This window comes from Bos indicus, chromosome 28 (assembly GCF_029378745.1).
Source record: "Bos indicus isolate NIAB-ARS_2022 breed Sahiwal x Tharparkar chromosome 28, NIAB-ARS_B.indTharparkar_mat_pri_1.0, whole genome shotgun sequence".
In the NCBI taxonomy this organism is placed as follows: domain Eukaryota; kingdom Metazoa; phylum Chordata; class Mammalia; order Artiodactyla; family Bovidae; genus Bos; species Bos indicus.
In genome coordinates this window covers 4,236,950-4,256,471 of record NC_091787.1, presented here as the reverse complement: position 1 = coordinate 4,256,471, position 19,522 = coordinate 4,236,950, and the positions used below count along the sequence as shown (strand labels likewise).

The 19,522-nt window shown below is 39.6% G+C and overlaps 1 protein-coding gene across 2 annotated transcripts in view; it reads left to right on the top strand.

Annotated features, from left to right (window-relative positions):
* Positions 1–19,298, top strand: part of EGLN1 (egl-9 family hypoxia inducible factor 1) — a 63,124-nt gene extending 43,826 nt beyond the window's left edge. The window contains exons 2-5 of one of the 2 annotated variants that reach the window (XM_070782213.1): positions 6,944–7,063; positions 12,969–13,105; positions 15,671–15,738; positions 16,754–19,298. In XM_070782213.1, the coding sequence (XP_070638314.1) occupies positions 6,944–7,063; positions 12,969–13,105; positions 15,671–15,738; positions 16,754–16,818 (390 nt within the window). In that variant the 3' untranslated portion in view covers positions 16,819–19,298. The remainder of the gene's footprint in view (positions 1–6,943; positions 7,064–12,968; positions 13,106–15,670; positions 15,739–16,753) is intronic. The other variant, XM_070782214.1, reaches the window with a different exon arrangement.
* The last annotated feature ends 224 nt before the right edge of the window (positions 19,299–19,522 follow it).

Sequence of the window (19,522 nt, the reverse complement as noted above, 5' to 3'; positions counted from 1 at the left end):
CTGGGTACCTTGTGTAAGACCCTGCTTTGTTTATTACACTGTCCTGGATGCCTTTGCGTGACTGTCTCCCTGTTACGACCTACCTGAGCCAGTTCAGTTTAGGTATTAGCTTCTCTTTGAGAGATAATGCTCAAGTTTGCAGCTTCAGATAAATGAGCAGTGTTGACCTAGTCCTGCTAAACAGCTTCTAGATGGCATGTTACTATGAAAACAAAACTCAGAGCTCTGCTACACCCACAAAAGTAGTCTTAGAGACTCTCCATTTTAGAAAGCTTAGGAAAGGTTTATTCTAGGCAGAAGTGCTAATCTGGTTTTAGTATTCATTTTAACATAGGTAGGATCAGACAACAAAATTCCCTTGTAGGGGACTTATCACAGAACCTGTAGGAATCTTAAGCCCTAGGGAACCATCCCAAAGAGAATAGGCTCCTGGGTTCATTAGACTCCTATGCATGTACTCATGTAAGAGCAGTGGTCCCTGTGTGGTATCTAACCAAACCACATAGCTTATTCACCGCTCTTCTATACTGTCATCATTTCTAATACCTGTTATGCTAATTACCAACATCTGTCGATTTGAAAAGAGATAAGGATCGAGGGCTTACCTGAGGTTTTTGATTAGAAGCTTTCATCATTAATCAGTAACTCTGTCCTGGAGTGGTTTTGCAGATGTTCACTAATGATCCAGGATGAATAATAGGACCCTCTAATTCAAGTCCTCCATTCCATCAAAGCAAATCAACACTCTCTATGCTGAAATAACTTACATAGTTTAAATCACACCTCTCTTCCAGACTCTGGAATTTCAGGAAGCAGGTGTTGAACTTTTCATCTCTGTATCCCCAGGCTTAGTGCACTGCCTGTTCTGTGGGCCTTAAGAGGTGCTGAAATTATTGTTGGTAATGTTCAGCAGCTGGGGGTTTTGTTTGTTTTCTTTGTTTGAATGCTAAATTGCAAGCTTGCCGGAGAATTATTTTATTAATAAAACAAGTTTGCCACAGCTGTCAGAGACCGTGTCTTAGCAGAGCGCCTTCCTGCCGGGGCTGGAATGCAATAGTGTCTCTCCTGGAGATCAAGCTGAGGCCTGCCTGGACCCCTGCCTCCTTGTGGGGAGAGGTTGCTCGGTCCTCCTCCTCAGGTGCTGTGGGTGAATGGCATAACTGCAAAGCCTGGCCTGGGGACCTGAGGAAGGGCTGTGCAGAGCTGGTGAGCTTGCAGCCGAGGCTAACAAATCACAGGTCTCCTCTGACAGCAGAGCCAGGCAGCCCAAATATAAACTGCTCCACAGACCAGTTCCTGACATGTAAAGTAGAATTTTATCAATTCCTTGCTAAAAGGGAAGAGTGCAGTAAGGCCTCATTAAAGATGAATACACTACCTGTTGAAACATTGCTCTTAAGTAAGTTGATTTTTAAATGTATATTGGAGTTGTTTTCTCTCAGGCTAGAATTAGGGCCCAAGAAGGAAAATAGTGTGTCTGGTATTGAATTAAACAGCCTATCATTCTTGGGCTATTTAAGGAGTAATTTGTAGCAATACTATTATATTATCTTTCCTTTTTCCCCCTGCATTTCATTCCGATGAGTATGGTCAGAGGAGTCTCTTGGACTTTTTAAAACTTTAATTTATAATTAATATGATTATACTCGGCCTTTGTATACAAATTATAACTAGCTCGTATTAAATATTCTATAGGAATATAAAAATGTTGAAATTGTCGTTTTATCATATGATAGAAGATTTATACTTAAAGATCTCTCAAAGATCAAGAGAGAAGTGATGAATAACCCATTAGGAAAGTGAATAAAGGATGTGAGTAAGCAGTTGACAAAAGAATGAAACAGCAAGTAAAAATATGAAAAATCTCATAAATTGGGATTTCCCACCAGCTCAGATGGTAAAGAATTTGAGAATCTGCCTGCAATGCAGGAGACCTAGGTTCAATCCCTGGGTGGGGAGGATCCCCTGGAGAAGGAAATGGCAACCCACTGCAGTATTCTTCCCTGGAAAATTCCATGGATAGAGGAGCCTGGCCAGCTACAATCCATAGAGTTGTAAAGAGTTGGACACAACTGAGCAACTAACACTGTATGTTATTTATAACATTAAAGTTTAGCAAATAAGTCAAGAGATTTAAATTTTTAAATGCCTATGGATTGTCCTTCCTTATCACCTCTGTTTAACAGGCTAATTAATACAGTGAACAAAATTCATAATTTTACAAAGTTTTTAGTTATATCTTTTAGGAAATAAGATTACCTAAACAAGTATAATTGAAATCTGCAGTTTAAGGAATAAGATTATAGTAGATACCAACTCGTTTTTAGTCTAGTTCTTGCAATGATATGTGTCCCCCCATATTTGAGCTAGAGTTGCGTAAACCCGAATGATAGTGCTCGTGGTGGGTACCTGTGCTGTGGGAATGGAGGAGGAAGAGACTTCAGAGCAGTAATGCAGAGTTGAAGGAGACCTCCCAAAGCGCGTGGGACAACTGAACCTCGTGCATGCACGCGTGTGTGCGTGCGTGTGTATGTGTCCGTCTGTTGTTGTGGCCGGTGGGGAGTCCCTCAGGAGCCGGCTCCTGGTTCACCTGAACTCTTCACTCGGACTGAACACAGCCTTTCTGGAAGCAGGAACTGAGGAGGACGTAAAGCAGGCGGTTTTCTCCTCCAGACTCCTCAGCATCTCTGTGACGTTTGGCAAGGTTTTCATTCTCATTATAGCTATGTTTTCTAATCTCCAAAATGAAGAGATTAATTGGACCTACCTCATAAGTTTGTTGTGAGGAGTGAACGGGATGATCCTTGCCTGGCTTATGGTGAGTGCTTACTAAACGTTAACTGTCTGTGTCTGCAAAGGGCAGAGGGCTGTAGACCTGGGACAGTGTATTTTAATAGAATAAATTTTCAAATAGTAAAGCTTTTCCCCACATTCCAGGTAAAAAATAATACTTTGTTAGCCATAAAATTTTACTTTTCTTAGCTTTGAATCAGTGTTTTAAAATAATTCAGTTCAAGAAGGAAAAAAAGTGAGTTTCCTGGTTCAACTTCATATTGAATACAAGCCTTCCAATGCCAGAAATAAATGTCTTCAGATTCCAGAGAGGTACCACAAACCTCTTCCTTCCTTTTATTCTTAAGAGTAAAAAACAAATTTATGGTTTTTCTTATCCTAAGAACATCTTCAATCATGTATATTTTCATGTCAAAAAGGGAAAAAAATAGCATTTAATTGTTTTGCTTATGTTTAAATAGGTTTTTCCCAACGAGAAACTGAAATGTTTAAAATTGGTGTCTCAAAGACATGTCAGATTAGGAATGTGCCTCAGAATGGTAGAGCAGGCAATTGCATTGTTTCTTTTTCAGGCAATGTCGAGTCTTTTCCACTGTCTTCCAGCCTAGCCCTCATGGGAGTGTGAGGTCATGTCTGCTACTCCTCAGAAAGGATAGAAGAATACCCAGGGAGTAGCACTCCAGTCCTCCTCAAATCTCTAGAGATAGTTGTTTTACTTGATAGACTTCAGTGACTTTCCTTATCCTTAGGACCACTATATACAGTGTAAATCTCTTGAAACAATTTTATCCTTTATAGGTATGCCTTCTTCCTCTGCTGAATTTTCTGCTGTCTTTATAGGTATAGGTATGTCTTAATCCATTTGGGCTGCTATAGCAAAATAACACAGACTGAGTAGCTTATAAACACGGAAATGTATTGCTTACAGTTCTAGAGGCTGGCAGGCTCAAGATCAAGGTGACCATGCTCGCCACTGTCTGGTGAAGCCCCTTTCCTGGTTCATAGCCACTTCTGGCTGTGTCCTCGCAAGGAGGAAGGGTCAGGGTTACTCTCAGAGCCCTTTTGTAAGAGCACTTATCCATTCATGAGGGCTCCCTGCTTGTGACCTCAGTGGCTCTCAAAGGTTCCACCTCTTAAATATTCGGGGCTTCAGAGTTTCAGCCTATGAATCTATGCAGGGATGGAAACATTCAGATCATAGCAATGTCCTTTATCTTACTTACATAATCTTTCATATAAATCCTAGAATAAGGAATCTGCCTTCTTCAAAGCTTTCATTGTAGCCATCCCTGCACAAGGACCACAGTGGCTCACTGTTGCTCTTCCTCTGCTGAATTTTCAAGATTTCATCTTATTTGTGCCAAATTAACTTTACCTGCTTAATTAGTTATTAAGTGACAAAGCAGACCATTATAAACGACCTTGCTGTCACTCAGCTGTTTCCTGTGTTTGCCATGCCCGTACTGTTGGTTTTTTTATCCCTTTACCTTTCCAAATCACACCTGTCCTTTAAAGGTGAGCCAAGGTCATGTGTAGCTCAGAGCCTTGTCCTTTTATTTTATCCCACATGAATAATTCCTTTCTTCCGAATTCCTTTTCTGTTTCTTATCTGTACTATTCAGTTTATCAGTTGATTTGCAAGTGCCTGGTGTTTTCTTTCTTTCCAGCTAAGCCCTTTCAGACATACCATACTGACCCTTTTTGTAGTGGGATTTTGTAGGTATTTCATAATACTTTTTAATACTGCTAATGACTTCTAGACTAATAATGGTCTCAAGCAGGTAAAACCAGGTGTGGAATGAGTTGTTATTGTTTTACCAAGAGATTAAGAGAAGATGAATTTATTAAAAGTATTGTGAACAAGAACCTGTATATTAAAAAAAATCAAGAATAGCAATAGTCTTTTTTACACAAATATATATATATATATAATATACCTAGAAAACAAAATTATCAATTAAGACATAAAGCATAAATGTTATATAAAACCTATAAGCACTGTGTAACATTTAAGAAACTTAAAATTTTGATAGTCCAAATTGTAGCTAAGGATAACTTTGTTTAAATTCACATTTCTTTAAATGTGAATACTTATTTTAAACATAACAGCTTCTAGATTTCATGAGATTTTATAGAAATGTCTTTTTATGTTTTTTAGACTCCAAGTGGGGAGGAGTTTCAGGACATGCGTGAATTGCTCAGTGCGTTTCATTGTGTCGTGTTTAGGCCATGCGGATATTTGAGTGAATTCATTACCCTCCCAAATCTTTGCATGTTTCCTGCAGTATTTATCTTTCCCCAGAAGCTCTAGGAGTTTGACTCCTTCAGGTTTCAGGTTTTCCAAGGTGATCTGCTTTTTCTGGCTGTGCTTGGTTTTCCCTTCTCCTCTTAGAGTCTCTAGTTGTAGGCACAGAAGGGCTTGTCTGTCTTCTGGGAGTAGGATCCTCTTGCTTCTTTCTCTTTTATACATTACTCGTTTTATAGCCACCTGCATTTAGCTCTGATTATCAGTAGGCCTTCTAGTTTGCTGGGTTGTGGGGTTTCTCATCTTATCCTTTTTACAGTTGTAATAATGTCCTGCTGCCTTTGCTATGGCTGCTATAGACAGGTTGAGTCAGCAAACAGGCAGGCCCTGTGTAGCACTGACTCCCTTCCCCTGCCTTCCTTTCTCTTCACTCCGTGGTGTCCCTGTCACCAGAGCAGAGCTAAAGGGCTCTAGGGAACAGCAGACAAGGCTCCGGTGATAATGGCCCCTCAGATAATACATTTAGGTGGAGGTAACTGAGCTACTTCAGGATTATAAAATTTAATTAATACAGTTGTTTAAAACTTTTATTACATCTTTTATTTTTTCCAAAAAGTCTCGCTTGGAATTCAGTGGAACCAGATAAATGGTATCCCAGTTGAGGGTTGGGGCAAGACCTGTTTGTTTGGTCTCTTGTCATTTTATGGGTCTCTGGGGTTGCAAAGAGTCGGACATGACTTAGCGACTGAACAACATTTTTCTGGACTGCCTATCAGTCACCCCTAGGTACCGCCATAGAACCCTAAAGGAGAACAATGTAGAAGAGCCTAACACAAACTTCTCATTCTGAAGCATAATCATAGTGTCTTCAGTTTTGTTCTACTCTGGAATATCTGGCTTATCAGGACCCCTGCTGGGAAGCTCCTCTTGCACCCTGTGCATGGTGTTAACTCTTTCACCTAGTATTTCTGGGTTTTTTTTTTTGTTTTTAGTAAATACTCCATTCATTCAGTTACATAGGCTGGAAACAGCAGAATCATCCTTCACTCTCCTTTTTCTCCACTTCCAGTCCATGAGCAAACCCTGTTGGTTTTCTGCCTTCACAATACATCCTACCTTGCCACCTTAGTCAACCTGGTTTTTGTTTTTCTCCTGGAAGCAAACTGCAATAGCCAGCTAGCAGTCTTCTTTTTTCACTCTCCACCCCCTGACCCCCAACACACACGAGTATAGCGGTGTGTTACATGAATAACATAGTGTAGTGTCAGTAACTTGGGTTCTGAAGCCAGATTGCCCACATTCATACTTGATCTCCTGTCATGTGTCATTAAGAACATTAACCGTCCTGGGCCTCAGTTTCCTTAACAGAGGGGCGTGTTACATGCTAATTTGTCATTTAGTCTCATTAATATTAAATGAGTTAATGTTCAGCATTGATCTTCTAAATTGTGTCTTTCCAAATTGGTTCCACTCAGAGACAGTGTTGGAGGTGGTTTGTGACTGTCAAATGGTAACATAGATGTTCTGTGGTGAGCTCAGGGAGAATGGCCATCTTCCATGGAGCAGGACAAAGCCCACTTGATCTTGATTATCAGCATGAATAAAGGTCACAAAAGAGAGGCCTTTCTGCAGTCTCTCTGATCCTTCCATGTCAGCTCTTCCCATCACTGTGAGACAGTTCTCCAGACCTTGCATTGTTCACCAGCCTACCCTGTGCTTTTTATACACATAAATGTAGAAGGTCTTTACTTCTTCTTATCTACAAACATGATTTTTTACTAGAGAAAGAATTTAAATGTAAGTCAGAATAGCCAAAAATCAGAGATCTTTGTTATAAGCTGTTTTCCCTTTTTACTCATAGTTGGACTATTAAATTTATTATTATTATTATTATTATTGTTACAGGCCATGGTTGCTTGTTACCCTGGCAATGGAACAGGTTACGTACGTCATGTCGATAATCCAAATGGAGATGGAAGATGTGTGACATGTATATATTATCTTAATAAAGACTGGGATGCCAAGGTATGCCACCTAATTGAGCATTTATTTTTTATCTTACAGGTGTTCTTTTCTCACAAATACTCCTCATAGGTGAGACTGACTTTAAAATGTGGAACAGTTAAACATTTCTCCTTAGATATGCTTTACTGTAAGGTATTAGGGGTGGATCTTTATTAAAATGAAACAGATACTAATATAGCTCAAAAAGTAGATTCCCTTATTTTGGATATTGAAGCATTCATCCAAAATTTAACTTTTACAGAAGTATCTTTTGTTAAAATAATACCCAAAACACTTATGAGAATTTTTTGCTCTATTACGACTTTTGAGGGAGATTATGTATAAATGATTATTAAGAATTATTTGCTATTTAACGCCTACATTTTATTTTTTGCATTGTTGCAGAGATGTTGTTTGGCATTGAGTTGTTAGACTGTTGGAGACAGGACTTCTTTCTCTGATTATGAAGTTTATCAATACTGACAGATTCTATGGTACAGTCAGAATGTACAATACACCTAATCTCTGTTGTTTCAAAAATATATTCCCTGAATATCAGCCTTAGTTTCACTTAAGTTTAAAAGATTTAAACTTCAGAAATGTGTCATGTATGATTGCATTGGAGATTGTATAAACTAATTTTGGTTGATTTCTCTAAAATCTTTTTTATTTACATATATTGAAGCAAAATAGAAAAGTGAACATAATATATAGCCCAGTGGATTTTCACAGAGTGAACACACTTGTGTAGCCATGGTAATTTTTAAAAATCAAATAACCTTTAAAACACCTTCCTTCGCCACACATACATATGCATAAATGAAAATCACCAGGTCCTAAATGTCCAAAAACTTAGTCCTGTTCTAAAAGCATATCCTAAAACTTAGTGATCCAGTAATCTTTCTGTACCATACTGATTTAAAGAATATCCTCTGTCCTTGATACTCTTGTAGAAAACCTTAAAGACTCCATACAAAAACTATTAGAACTAATAAATGAATTCAATAAGGTGGCAGGGTATAAGATTGATATATAGAAGTCTGTTGCATTTCTTTATGCCAACAGTGAAAAGAGAAGGTAGAAAAAATCCTGTTTAAGATCACGTCAGAAAATATGTATCTAGAAATATACCTAATCTATATGCTAAGGCTTATAAAACTCTGATTAAGGAAATCAGTGATGATGCAAAGAAAAGGGAAGATATCCCATGCTCTTGGATTGGAAGAATTAATATAGTTAAAATGGCCATACTACCTAAAGCAATCTACAGATTTAATGCAATCCCTATCAGATTACCCATGACATTTTTCACAGAACTAGAACACGTAATCCTAAAATTTATATAGAATTGCCAAAGCAATCTTGAGGAAATAGAACAAAGTTGGAGGCACAGCCCTTCCAGACTTCAGGCAGTGCTGTAAATCTATAGTAGTCAAAGCAGCATGGTATTAGCACAGACACAGACATGTGGATCCATGGAATAGAATAGAGAGCTCAGAAATAAATCCACACGTCTACAGTCAATTAATCTTTGACAAAGGAGGCAAGAATTTGCAATGGAGGAAAAAACAGTCTCTTCAGCAGATGGTGTTAAGAAAGCTGGACAGATGCATGTAAATCAGTGAAGTTGCTATATTTTATATACACACACACACACACACACACACACACATAATAGAACACTCCTTCACACCATACACAAAAATAAACTCAAAATGGCTTAAAGACTTAAATATAAAACATGACACCATAAAACTTAGAGAACATAGGCAGTATATTCTCTGACATAAATTGTACCAGTGTTTTCTTAGGTCAGTCTCCCAAGGCAATAGAAACAAAAGCAAAAATAAATACGACTTAGTCAAACTTAAAACAAAAATACAACTTATGGACTGGGAGAAAATATTTGCAAACAGTGTGACTGACAAAGGCTTAATTTCCAGATACACAAACAGTTCATACAATTCGATAATGACAACAAAAACCCAGTCAGAAAATGGCAGAAAACCTAAATAGGCATTTCTCCAAAGAAGACATTCATATGGCCAATAGACAAGTGAAAAAATGCTCAACATTACTAGTTATTAGAGAAATGCAAATCAGAAGTACAATGAGGTAACACCTCACAAAATGGTCAGAATGGCCATCATCAAAAAGTCTACAAATAATAAATGCTGGAGAGGGTGTGGAGAAAAGGGAACGCTCCTACACTGTTGGTGGGAATGTAAATTGGTGGAGCCACTCTGGAAAACAATATGGAGGATCCTTTAAAAACTAGAAGAGTTACCATATGATCCTGCAATCCCACTGCTGGACATATATCCAAAAAAGATGAAAACTCTAATTCAAAAAGATACATGCACCCCCAGTGTTCCTAGCAACACTGTTTGCAGTAGCCGGGACATGGAAGCAGCCTGAGCATCTACCAGCAGATAATGGGCAGAGAAGTCCTTACAAGGGAACGCTATTCAGCCATGAGAATGAAACTGCCATCTGCAGCAACACGGATGGTCCTAGAGATTATCATGCTAAGCAGAGTAAGTCAGAAGAGAATGACAAATATTATTATGTATGATTTATGTGTACAATCTAAAAATACTACAAATGAACTTATTTACAAAATATTTAGAAATAGATTCAGACTTAGAAAACAAACTTGTGGTTAACAAAGGGGAAGGTGGGGAGGGATAAATTGGGAGGATGAGATTAAGAGGTATACACTACCATATATAAGATAAACAAGGATTTACTTTTAGTAGAGGAAGCTGTATCCAATATCTTATAATAAACTATAGTGGAAAAGAATTTTCAGGAAAGAGTATAGGAAAATACATATATATGTGTAACCAAGTCACTTTGCTGTACCTCTGAAACTATTACAATATTGTCAATCAACTATACCTCGATAAAATGAATAAATAAAGAACAAGTAACAAGGCTTTCCTGGGGGCTCAGCGGTAACAAATCCGCCTGCCAATGCAGGAGACACAGGTTCAATCCCTGGTCTAGGAAGGTCTCACGTGCCGTGGAGCACCTAAGCCCGTGCAACTCCTGAGCCTGTCCCCTGGAGCTGGGGAGCCACAGCTACTGTGCTCATGCGCCCTAGAGCCTGTACTCTGCAAGAGAAGCCACTGTAATGAGAAGCCCACGCTCCATAACTAGGGAGTGGCCCTCACTCTCCACAGCTGGAGGAAGCCTGTGCACAGAAGCCAAGACCCAGCACAGCCAAAGATAAAACGAATGAATTTTTTTTTTTAAAGAGCAAGTAACAAATGCAAGAATATTATAGAAGTGTGACAAGCAGTTAAAAATAAAAAATATTGTTGTTTTTTGAAAAGAAAGAATTTCCTCTGTCCTATACTCTAAGTTCAAAATGGAGGTAAGTTTTATTGCTAGTATATTTTGAGGTTTTTTTGTTAAAACTTTCAAAGTTTGAAATCAAGAAATTGTTAATTCACCTTGAGCTCAACATACAAAACAACTGGTGTAAATTTAGTTAAAACTTAACATTTTTTTTTCACATTTTGTAAATCTCTAGAAAATTAGAAATATGTTTGATCAACTCTTCCACATTTTGTTAGAGTCTAGGTTCTTTCTAGGCTGATCCTTTATATGACCTATCTAAGGTCATCAGTATATAATTTTTAAATTAGTACATAAGCAGAGAAAAGTCTTCAGTGCTTTTATATGTAAAACTGAAAACTTTCCTTGCAAGATTTTGCTCTGAATAAGTACACTGTACCAGAGGGTGCTGTGGGCACTGGAAACCGAGCAGAAATGGAGCTCTCCCTCACAGAGCTGGGCTCCAGTGGAGGGTGCAGACCAGATGGACTGGTGATTACAGTTGGTTATACCAAGTGCGGGACAGATTGCTGTGGGAACACATGGCAAGGCTACCTGATGCGGGAGTCAGGGAACGCTTCCCAGAGGAAAATCAGTTCAGTCGCTCAGTCGTGTCTGACTCTTTGCGACCCCATGAATCGCAGCACACCAGGCCTCCCTGTCCATCACCAACGCCCAGAGTTCACTCAGACTCACGTCCATCGAGTCAGTGATGCCATCCATCTCAGCCTCTGTCATCCCCTTCTCCTCCTGCCCTCAATCCCTCCCAGCATCAGAGTCTTTTCCAGTGAGTCAACTCTTCACATGAGGTGGCCAGAGTACTGGAGTTTCAGCTTTAGCATCATTCCTTCCAAAGAAACCCCAGGGCTGATCTCCTTCAAAATGGACTGGTTGGATCTCCTTGCAGAGGAAGATAGGAAGCTTTAAAACCTATCTCTATTCCCATTGACTCCAGGGGAAGGACAGAGAGAAGCAGGAAGAGAAAAGAAGGTACGCTGTCTGTCACAGTCTAGACCCCCTTTAGATGTTCACAAGTGCCCTGGGAGCCTCTCAGGGCAATGCTTGAACCTGCAGAAGGCGGGCAAGGGCACCAAGTAGCTTGAATCTAACTCACTTGACTATGAGCCTGGTGAACAGCTTCTCTGACTGTTGTGGAACTGAGGAATAGGCTCAGCCTCCACAGTGTCTTGATCAAGTATCAACATTCCGTTCAATTCAGGAGTCTGCTTGTTAGGAGTTTAGTTTTTCAAGAGTAAAGAGTTACTCAGTTGGGTGGGGGTTACCTTGCTTAAGTCCTGCCAAGATTATAATCACCACAATGACATCTGTCTGAATTGTTCCCTACTTGGGAAATAGATGGGGAAACAGTGGAAAGAGTGTCAGACTTTATTTTGGGGGGCTCCAAAATCACTGCAGATGATGATTGCAGCCATGAAATTAAAAGACACTCTTTGGAAGGAAAGTTATGACCAACCTAGATAGCATATTCAAAAGCAGAGACATTACTTTGCCAACAAAGGTCCATATAGTCAAGGCTGTGGTTTTTCCAGTGGTCATGTATGGATGTGAAAGTTGGACTGTGAAGAAAGCTGAGCACCGAAGAACTGATGCTTTTGAACTCTGGTGTTGGAGAAGACTCTTGAGAGTCCCTTGGACTGCAAGGAGATCCAACCAGTCCATCCTAAAGGAGATCAGTCCTGGGTGTTCATTGAAAGGACTGATGCTGAAGCTGAAACTCCAGTACTTTGGCCACCTCATGTGAAGAGTTAACTATTGGAAAAGACCCTGATGCTGGGAGGGATTGGGGGCAGGAGGAGAAGGGGACGGCAGAGGATGAGATGGCTGGATGGCATCACCGACTCGATGGACGTGGGTTTGGGTGAACTCTGGGAGTTGGTGATGGACAGGGAGGCCTGGCGTGCTGCGATTCATGGGGTCGCAAAGAGTCGGACACAACTGAGCGACTGAACTGAACTGCAGCAAGGGCCAGCAACAGATCCTGGAAGAGTCGGTATCAGAATGCATGGGGAGTTCCTCTGGTCTCCCGTAGAGACAGATACCTACTGGGGTAAATGGTAGTGGCCCTCTGTGGACGAGTTCAATTATATAGGCCCAGTGCTGATGATAAATGACACTTTCTCCTGATAGATTGAGTTCCTTAAATAAGACTGCTCTATTAATATTATCTGTTGAACTTTTAAAATATGGTGAACTATTTCTTTGACACAATCATTTGTAGTAATTTTCTTCAGAATGATTTGAAAAAAGAGTAGGTAAAGCAAGTCATCACCGTACATAAATAAGGAATGCTTACTAGTTTTTCAGACTTTCAAGTGTCACTTTAAGACTTTTGAGTTCAGAGAATATTCATCTGTTTCATCAAATATTTACAAAATTCCCTAAAACAAGGAATGAATTTTTCCTTGTATCTCTGCATGTACTTGAAATCTCAATTCCAGACATTATTAATTGAGATGTTATGTGAACAGTTAAGACTCGATTTACTGAAGTGGTCTTTTCCCCCTAAATTTAATTTTGTTGCATTCTTGGTTGCTCATATTTACATATTTGGCTCCTTTCCTAGGTAAGTGGAGGTATACTTCGAATTTTTCCAGAAGGCAAAGCCCAGTTTGCTGACATTGAACCCAAATTTGATAGACTGCTGTTTTTCTGGTCTGACCGTCGCAACCCTCATGAAGTACAACCAGCATATGCTACAAGGTAGTATTCCTTTAAAGGAAAAAAAAAATTGGTAAAGAGCATAGTAAGATAGGAGGGGCTCAATAGCATAAACGTGAACGTTTTCTAATGAATATCTTCCTGTCCTTCAGTTACCTTTATCATAAGGCTTCAGTCATGACTGTTTTAATCTGAATGATTTTATAAGGGTGTTCACAGTTAGTCCCAAATGTCTTTGAGTCTCTGTGCAGCCCCTCCTTGTCTAGGGTGAGACGGGGAGGCTCAGGGTTCTTGTCTTCCCAGGCCTGTCTCCTTGGTTTGTGCATCTCTTAACTAGTATCCATTCTCAGACCTGGTGAGAGTATTCACGTGGGGAATAAGGACTAGGCAGAGAAGAGAAAGGGCAGCTTTGTTAAAGGGGGTCCAGCAGAAGTGGGGGGCAGAGGGATGGTATGGAAAAATGATACAGGGTAGAAAAATACATAATCAGAGAGTGGAAGTGTAGAGAAAAAAGAATACAGCAAAGAGAAGTAGAGAAAAGGTGTGTTAAAAAAAATTACCCTTCTGCTTTAATATACAGCATCTTTTAGGCTTATACTGTTTTTTGCATTTTCTGCTTTATACTCTTTCTATAAGGTTTCATTTTCTAAACCAATTTTTTACTGTATTCTTAAAGTTTTTTTTTACCATTTACCATGACCTAATTAAAATATGTAGACTATTAAAATGGAAGATGTTACATTGTTAGCAAAATATATATTTGTTTAAAAAAAAAAAGCTGTACTTTTTCAATACCTGTTTTTCATTATAGAAGGGATTTGGGACATTATAGTGAATTACTGGCACACAGTGGCTTAGATCTGGTGAGATCCCTTAGAAACACAGGAAGAGCTGCCTCTTGACAGTGATGTTGTATTATTTCATGAGGTTCAGACGGTGAAGGTTTTGTCACCTGTCCCTCCTTCCTTCTTTCTGAGCCGTGTTGCCTCAGCCCTTATGCATCTTAGTGAGTAGCGGGCTGAGTGGTGTGACTTGAGGCCGTAAGAGCTCTTGGGTGGAACCCGGGGATCCCATCACATCGCAGACTCTGTCCTGGATCCTGTCTCTCCTTCCATCACCCCAGTGCCCATCTCAGCCCCAACTGCTTCTTAAAAATCATTTCTGAACTTGAAACTGCTTCATTGATCTTCCTTTGTATTGAGTCTTGAATGTGATGTGGTGTATCCTTTCTCAGTGGAGATAGAGTGAACATTTTAGGTAATGAATAGATGCCATGCAATTATGGGTCGCTCCAGGAGTTTGGAGGAGGAAAAAGTGGTCTTACATTGGAATCGATTGGTCTAGTGTAGCTGCTGGGCCTGGAGTGAGGAGAAGCAAGGAGTAGACAGTATTGGCAAGGCTGGGAGGAAAGGGCGAGGCTGTGGAGTCAGAGCAGAGGCAGATATGTGGAGGAGGAATCTAAAGAGATAGGGGATGAGGCAGGAGAAACAGTGATGTGTGGTGGTTTACAGCTGTCTTCTGGGAAGGCCTTGGACAGTGCAGGGACCTGATGCAGATAGCTGAACTCTGATTACTGAGGAACTAAGAGTTTGGGGCGGGTGCAAAAGACAGAGGAAAATATTTGTGTACCTTCCCCATTGCCATGGCCACCTGTGTGATAGGATAGGGGCTGGATCTCTGGAGCCGAGCTTGACCTCGGCTCTGTCCCTTTCCAGCCTCCCAGGCTCTGCCTCTGCTCTGCCTTTGACTCTTGACTGCAGACAGTTTGCTGGTTCATTTGATCAGTATTGTTTTTTCCCAGTGAATACAGGCCAGAATCTGCAGGACACTTTACTGATTGCTGCATTCTTCTAAGGAGCTGATCCTTTCCAACATGCTTTCACTCCCTGTGGTGTTTGCAGATTTTCTGCATTTTTAGTACCAAAAAGTGTAACTAAGCGCTTTGTGGTCTTTATTAAACGAGAGTCTTCATTCATTTGTCAAATGAGATGTTCCAAATGATTGAAATTTTCAGAAAAATGAAACAAGACATAGTACAATTGTTTTGATTAAAATCCTAAAAAATTCTTCGCATGATCGAACTTTCTTGATGACTCCAGGTTGTAAAATTATAAACGCCTGTCATGACTCTTTGTTGTTACGAGTGTAGTGACATCCTCTGATGTTGCTGAGAGTGCCCACTCTCCCCTGCTCTGCAGGCCTCTGCTCTGGTGTCCTCCTGTTTCTGTTCTTTTCTTCTGGAACGCTATTGATAACATGCTTTTTCTCTGACAGCCACTCTTTCCTTCTTGGTGTCTGTTTCTAATCTGCTATAGGCTTGCAAAACAGATAATAAACCGGTTATGTAGGTACTAAGAAAACCATAAAAAGTCACAAACTCTGCAGTGTTAATTTGAGCTAGTCCTGCCTCTGTGTTATGCTCTTGACCGTTGGGGTTCTTGGATAAGTGGGTTATCCAAGTGATACTGTGCCCACGTATCACCTGATGTCATTCACTCCAAGTTAGGTGTTGTTTTGCCATGATGAGTTTTACTAGATCTTTGCAAGAGCATTCCCTTTTTTCCTCCCAGTGTGCTCATTCTTACCCTGTTCTAAATTTTCTTTTAGGTACGCAATAACTGTTTGGTATTTTGATGCAGATGAGAGAGCGCGAGCTAAAGTAAAATATCTAACAGGTAAACATTTGGGGCCTGGGTACCCTAGAAGGAAGAGACTCCGCAGCCAAGCGGTGCTGTCCACGAGCCAGAAGCCTTGCTCTTTGTTTTTGTCAGATTCTTAATTCCTCTATTTAGAAGAAGGCTGCTCTTAAGTCACCTTTAACCATCAAAATTGCCCAAAGGTGAGGCAAGTTTGAAACAGAGCAATCTGGGGAAATGGTTTGAGCAAACTGAGTTTTCTGTGATTATCCTTCTCAGTCATAGGCTGTCTTCATCTCATTCTCCCCATGGAAGAAAGGTAATATCCTTTCCTCTTTAGATGTATATGCTCTGGAGAATAATCCAGAACTCCCACGTTAAATGTGGATATGAAGAAAATTAACGCAAAGGAGATGAATTGAGATGCTGTAGTCAGTGGATCTGACAGGCATGCGGAGTCCAATCTGCAAGTGGCGTCTAGTCACCCCCGCTTGTGGATGCCCTCCTGGAGCACTTGGGCCTGAGGTTTCCAGCAGATGGACTGCCGACCTGTCTCTTCTTTAACCCCACTTTGTATCTCACAAATCTGCTCCAGTTCACATTACTGATTTGACTACCTGTACTGTCACCAGCCATGGATAATCCCACATCAGCCTTCTATAAAACTATAAAAATTGAATATTCACGAGTTTCTGTTTATTTTCAAAGTCACTGTTGTGACAGAAGCCTAGTAGTGTGCTTTCAGTGAGGCTGAACACACTGCTATTAATATTTTATAGCAATTCAGTTTGTTTTTCAAAAAAAAAAGACAAAAATCATTATCCCTGTGTAGAAAGTGGTTTTTCCCATTGAAGGTTTACTAGTCCAGAGTCCCTGCATTTACCGTAATCAACCCTGAGGGTAACTTTTGGGAATCTGGGTGTGATGACTCTCAAATGATGTGTGTTTGCAAGTTGAAATGCTGTGCACACTGTTAGGAGCTCAGTGGGATGCAGGAACAGAAGCTCTCTGGTACTTAATGAATGAATGAATTTTTTTTTTTTTTACTTTGCAGGTGAAAAAGGTGTGAGGGTTGAACTCAATAAACCTTCTGATTCGATCAGTAAAGACGTCTTATAGAGCCTTTCATCAGCAATACCCCACTTCACCTACAATAATTATTGACGCTCTTTGTTAACTTGTGAATACAAATAAATGGGATAAAGAAAAATAGACAACCAGTTGGCAGTTTAAGGAAACAGAAACGACTTTTTTGTGTTGCATCAAAACAAAGATTTTGACTGTGTGGCTTTGTACTGCATGATTGACTCCAGACCTGTGATGGGAGGAATATGAGTTACCAACTGAAAGTGGTGTTTACATCTGGACATGAAATAAGTGCCCTAGGTAGAATTTTTTTCATTCTTATATTTTACCAGATCTGTCATCTAGCTGAGTTCATTTCATCTCTCCCTTTTTTTATATAGTCAAGTTTGAATTTGAAATAATTTTTGTATAATCAGGTACAATTTATCAAAACTGAATTGAGAAAAAATTACAGTATTATTTCCCAAAATAGCATCAATCTATTTTTGTAAACCTCTTCGTACTATTAAATTTTGCCCTGAAAAGCCTCTTATAATGATTGTTGCCAGTGACTAATGATTAATTTTGTTTTTACTTAAAATAAGAAAAGGAGCACTTTAATCACCAACTGAAAAATCAGATTGTTTTGTAATCCTTACACTAATTTGAACTCCTAAAAGACTGCTGCTGCTGTTTTTCTGACATTGTTAATAGTGAAACATAACAGTAAAACCGTCACTGTTTACTTTACCATTTACTACCAGTAACTTTTAGTTCATGTTTTATAAGAAAAATACACAGTAAAAAGGTTTTATCTTTTAAGTTACATTAAAAAAAAAAAAAAAAAACACAAAAAACTACAGTGACTGGCACTAAATGAACTTGAGGTTCTCCTCAGCATCAAGTTCCCAAAATAAAGGGCTTTCTTCTGCTTTCAGGTACAGCCTATAGATGTAGAACGTACTGTCCCCTTTCCTAGACTTTTCCTTGTGCTTCCCGTCAGGTTGATTGTACTTTTGAGTTTTGCTGTTTTCTTCCTACTTCTGTGCCCATCTGGCCAGCAGATCAGAACCTCATTCCTGTTGGGTAGCGTCAGGGGGAGACTGTGCCTCCAGACCGAATGGTGTTGTTACAGACTTAACATCAGTGACTCCTCAGGCCACTGCTGGTGCACTCCCTAGAGGCGGTGCTCTCCGTCAGTACTGAAAGATGGATGTTCGGCTTAAAAATCAAAGCACGAAGCAAAAAACCAGATAACTTCTATGAGTCTTCTTTTTTATTTTTCAGAAAAAAGAGGGAATCCTACAAAATCACGTAAGTCCTCCCAGACTTGAGTTACGTAACACCTCAGTTAGGATGGATGTCTTAGACTTGAGTTTCCTAGGCTGTTTAGCAAAGCCCAAAAGGTGGTATCTGTATTTTGCATGAATTATGGGTGTAAGACCTGGCCCACTTCAGTTTTCTATCTCTGTCCTTGATCTTCTTTGCCAAAATAATGTGAGTGTACAGAAATATTTCTGTATATTTCAACCTATGACAGTTTTAGCATCTGTATAGTTTGTATTCAGTTAGAGACCTTTTCTATGGAAAGCTCAGTAATTTTTATTAAAAGATTGCTACTGTTCATGTAAAACATGAAAAAAAGTTGTTTAGTGAACTGGCAGCATGGATTTAGGGTGGGATTAAATATTCAGTACTGTGATCTCACTTCGGAGAGCTTGCAGGAGACAATTGTAGTGATTGCTGGTTTTCCTCACCCACTGCAGTTTTGTTCTACTTCCTTCCTAGTCCCGGATAACATTAGTACAATGCAGCATCTCAACAGTAAGTGCCTCTGCCCCCGCTCTCCCCTCCCGCCCCAGCCTGGTCTGCAGTGCGGTGCACTGCCTTAGGCCACAGCTCAAAACCGCTATTATTTTTAGGTTGAGTAGAAATTATGTGATGTTGGTGGGAGGTTTGTTTGTCAAGGTGTACAATAACAGCCTTTTAATCTGGGAGCCCCTGTGTCATTCAGATATGTATTTCTGCAGTTGTGCAAAGTGTCCGATTCTACTGTCTGTGGGTTGTGCTTGCCTGACAGGTTTTAAATTTTGTTGTGGGTTTTTTTTGTTTGTTTCTGGAAAAGTTTATAATTTCTTGGAGATTGTTGTGAAAGGATGGAGAAATCAGGATAGCCATTTCTTTTAATATCCATTTAAAATCTGTTCTTTTCATGTTAGTGGGACTGTTAACTTGTCACCAAGCAGGACTCTATATAAAACAAAATTTAAAACTATTTGTGGCCTATATGTGTTTAATCCTGGTAAAAGATAAAGCTTCTAATACTGTTTTTATTCAACATATTAACCAGCTGTAAAACACAGACCTTTATCAACAGCAGGCAAAGAATTTCAGGATTTACATACAGATAGACTATAAAGTCATGTAATTTGAAAAGCAGTGTTTCATTATGAAAAAGCTCTCAAAATGCTTGTAAAGCTAATCTAATTAAACAGATGTATAAATGTTCTTGAAAAAAATTATGCTTATTTCCACCTGTCTCTTGTTGTTTTTTGATTCTTTATCATATACTACTGACTTTCTTAATGGGCTCCTCCATCAGATACTGTGTTTTTCTCTCACTCATCTCTGGCTTAGCCCAGAGCATTTGGTACTACTTTTTATAAATGATAACAAGGGAAAGAGAACAGCAAACATGGAGTGTGACAAGTTCAGCAATCCTGGGAGTAGCTGGACTGTCCATGGGATCCATGAGCTC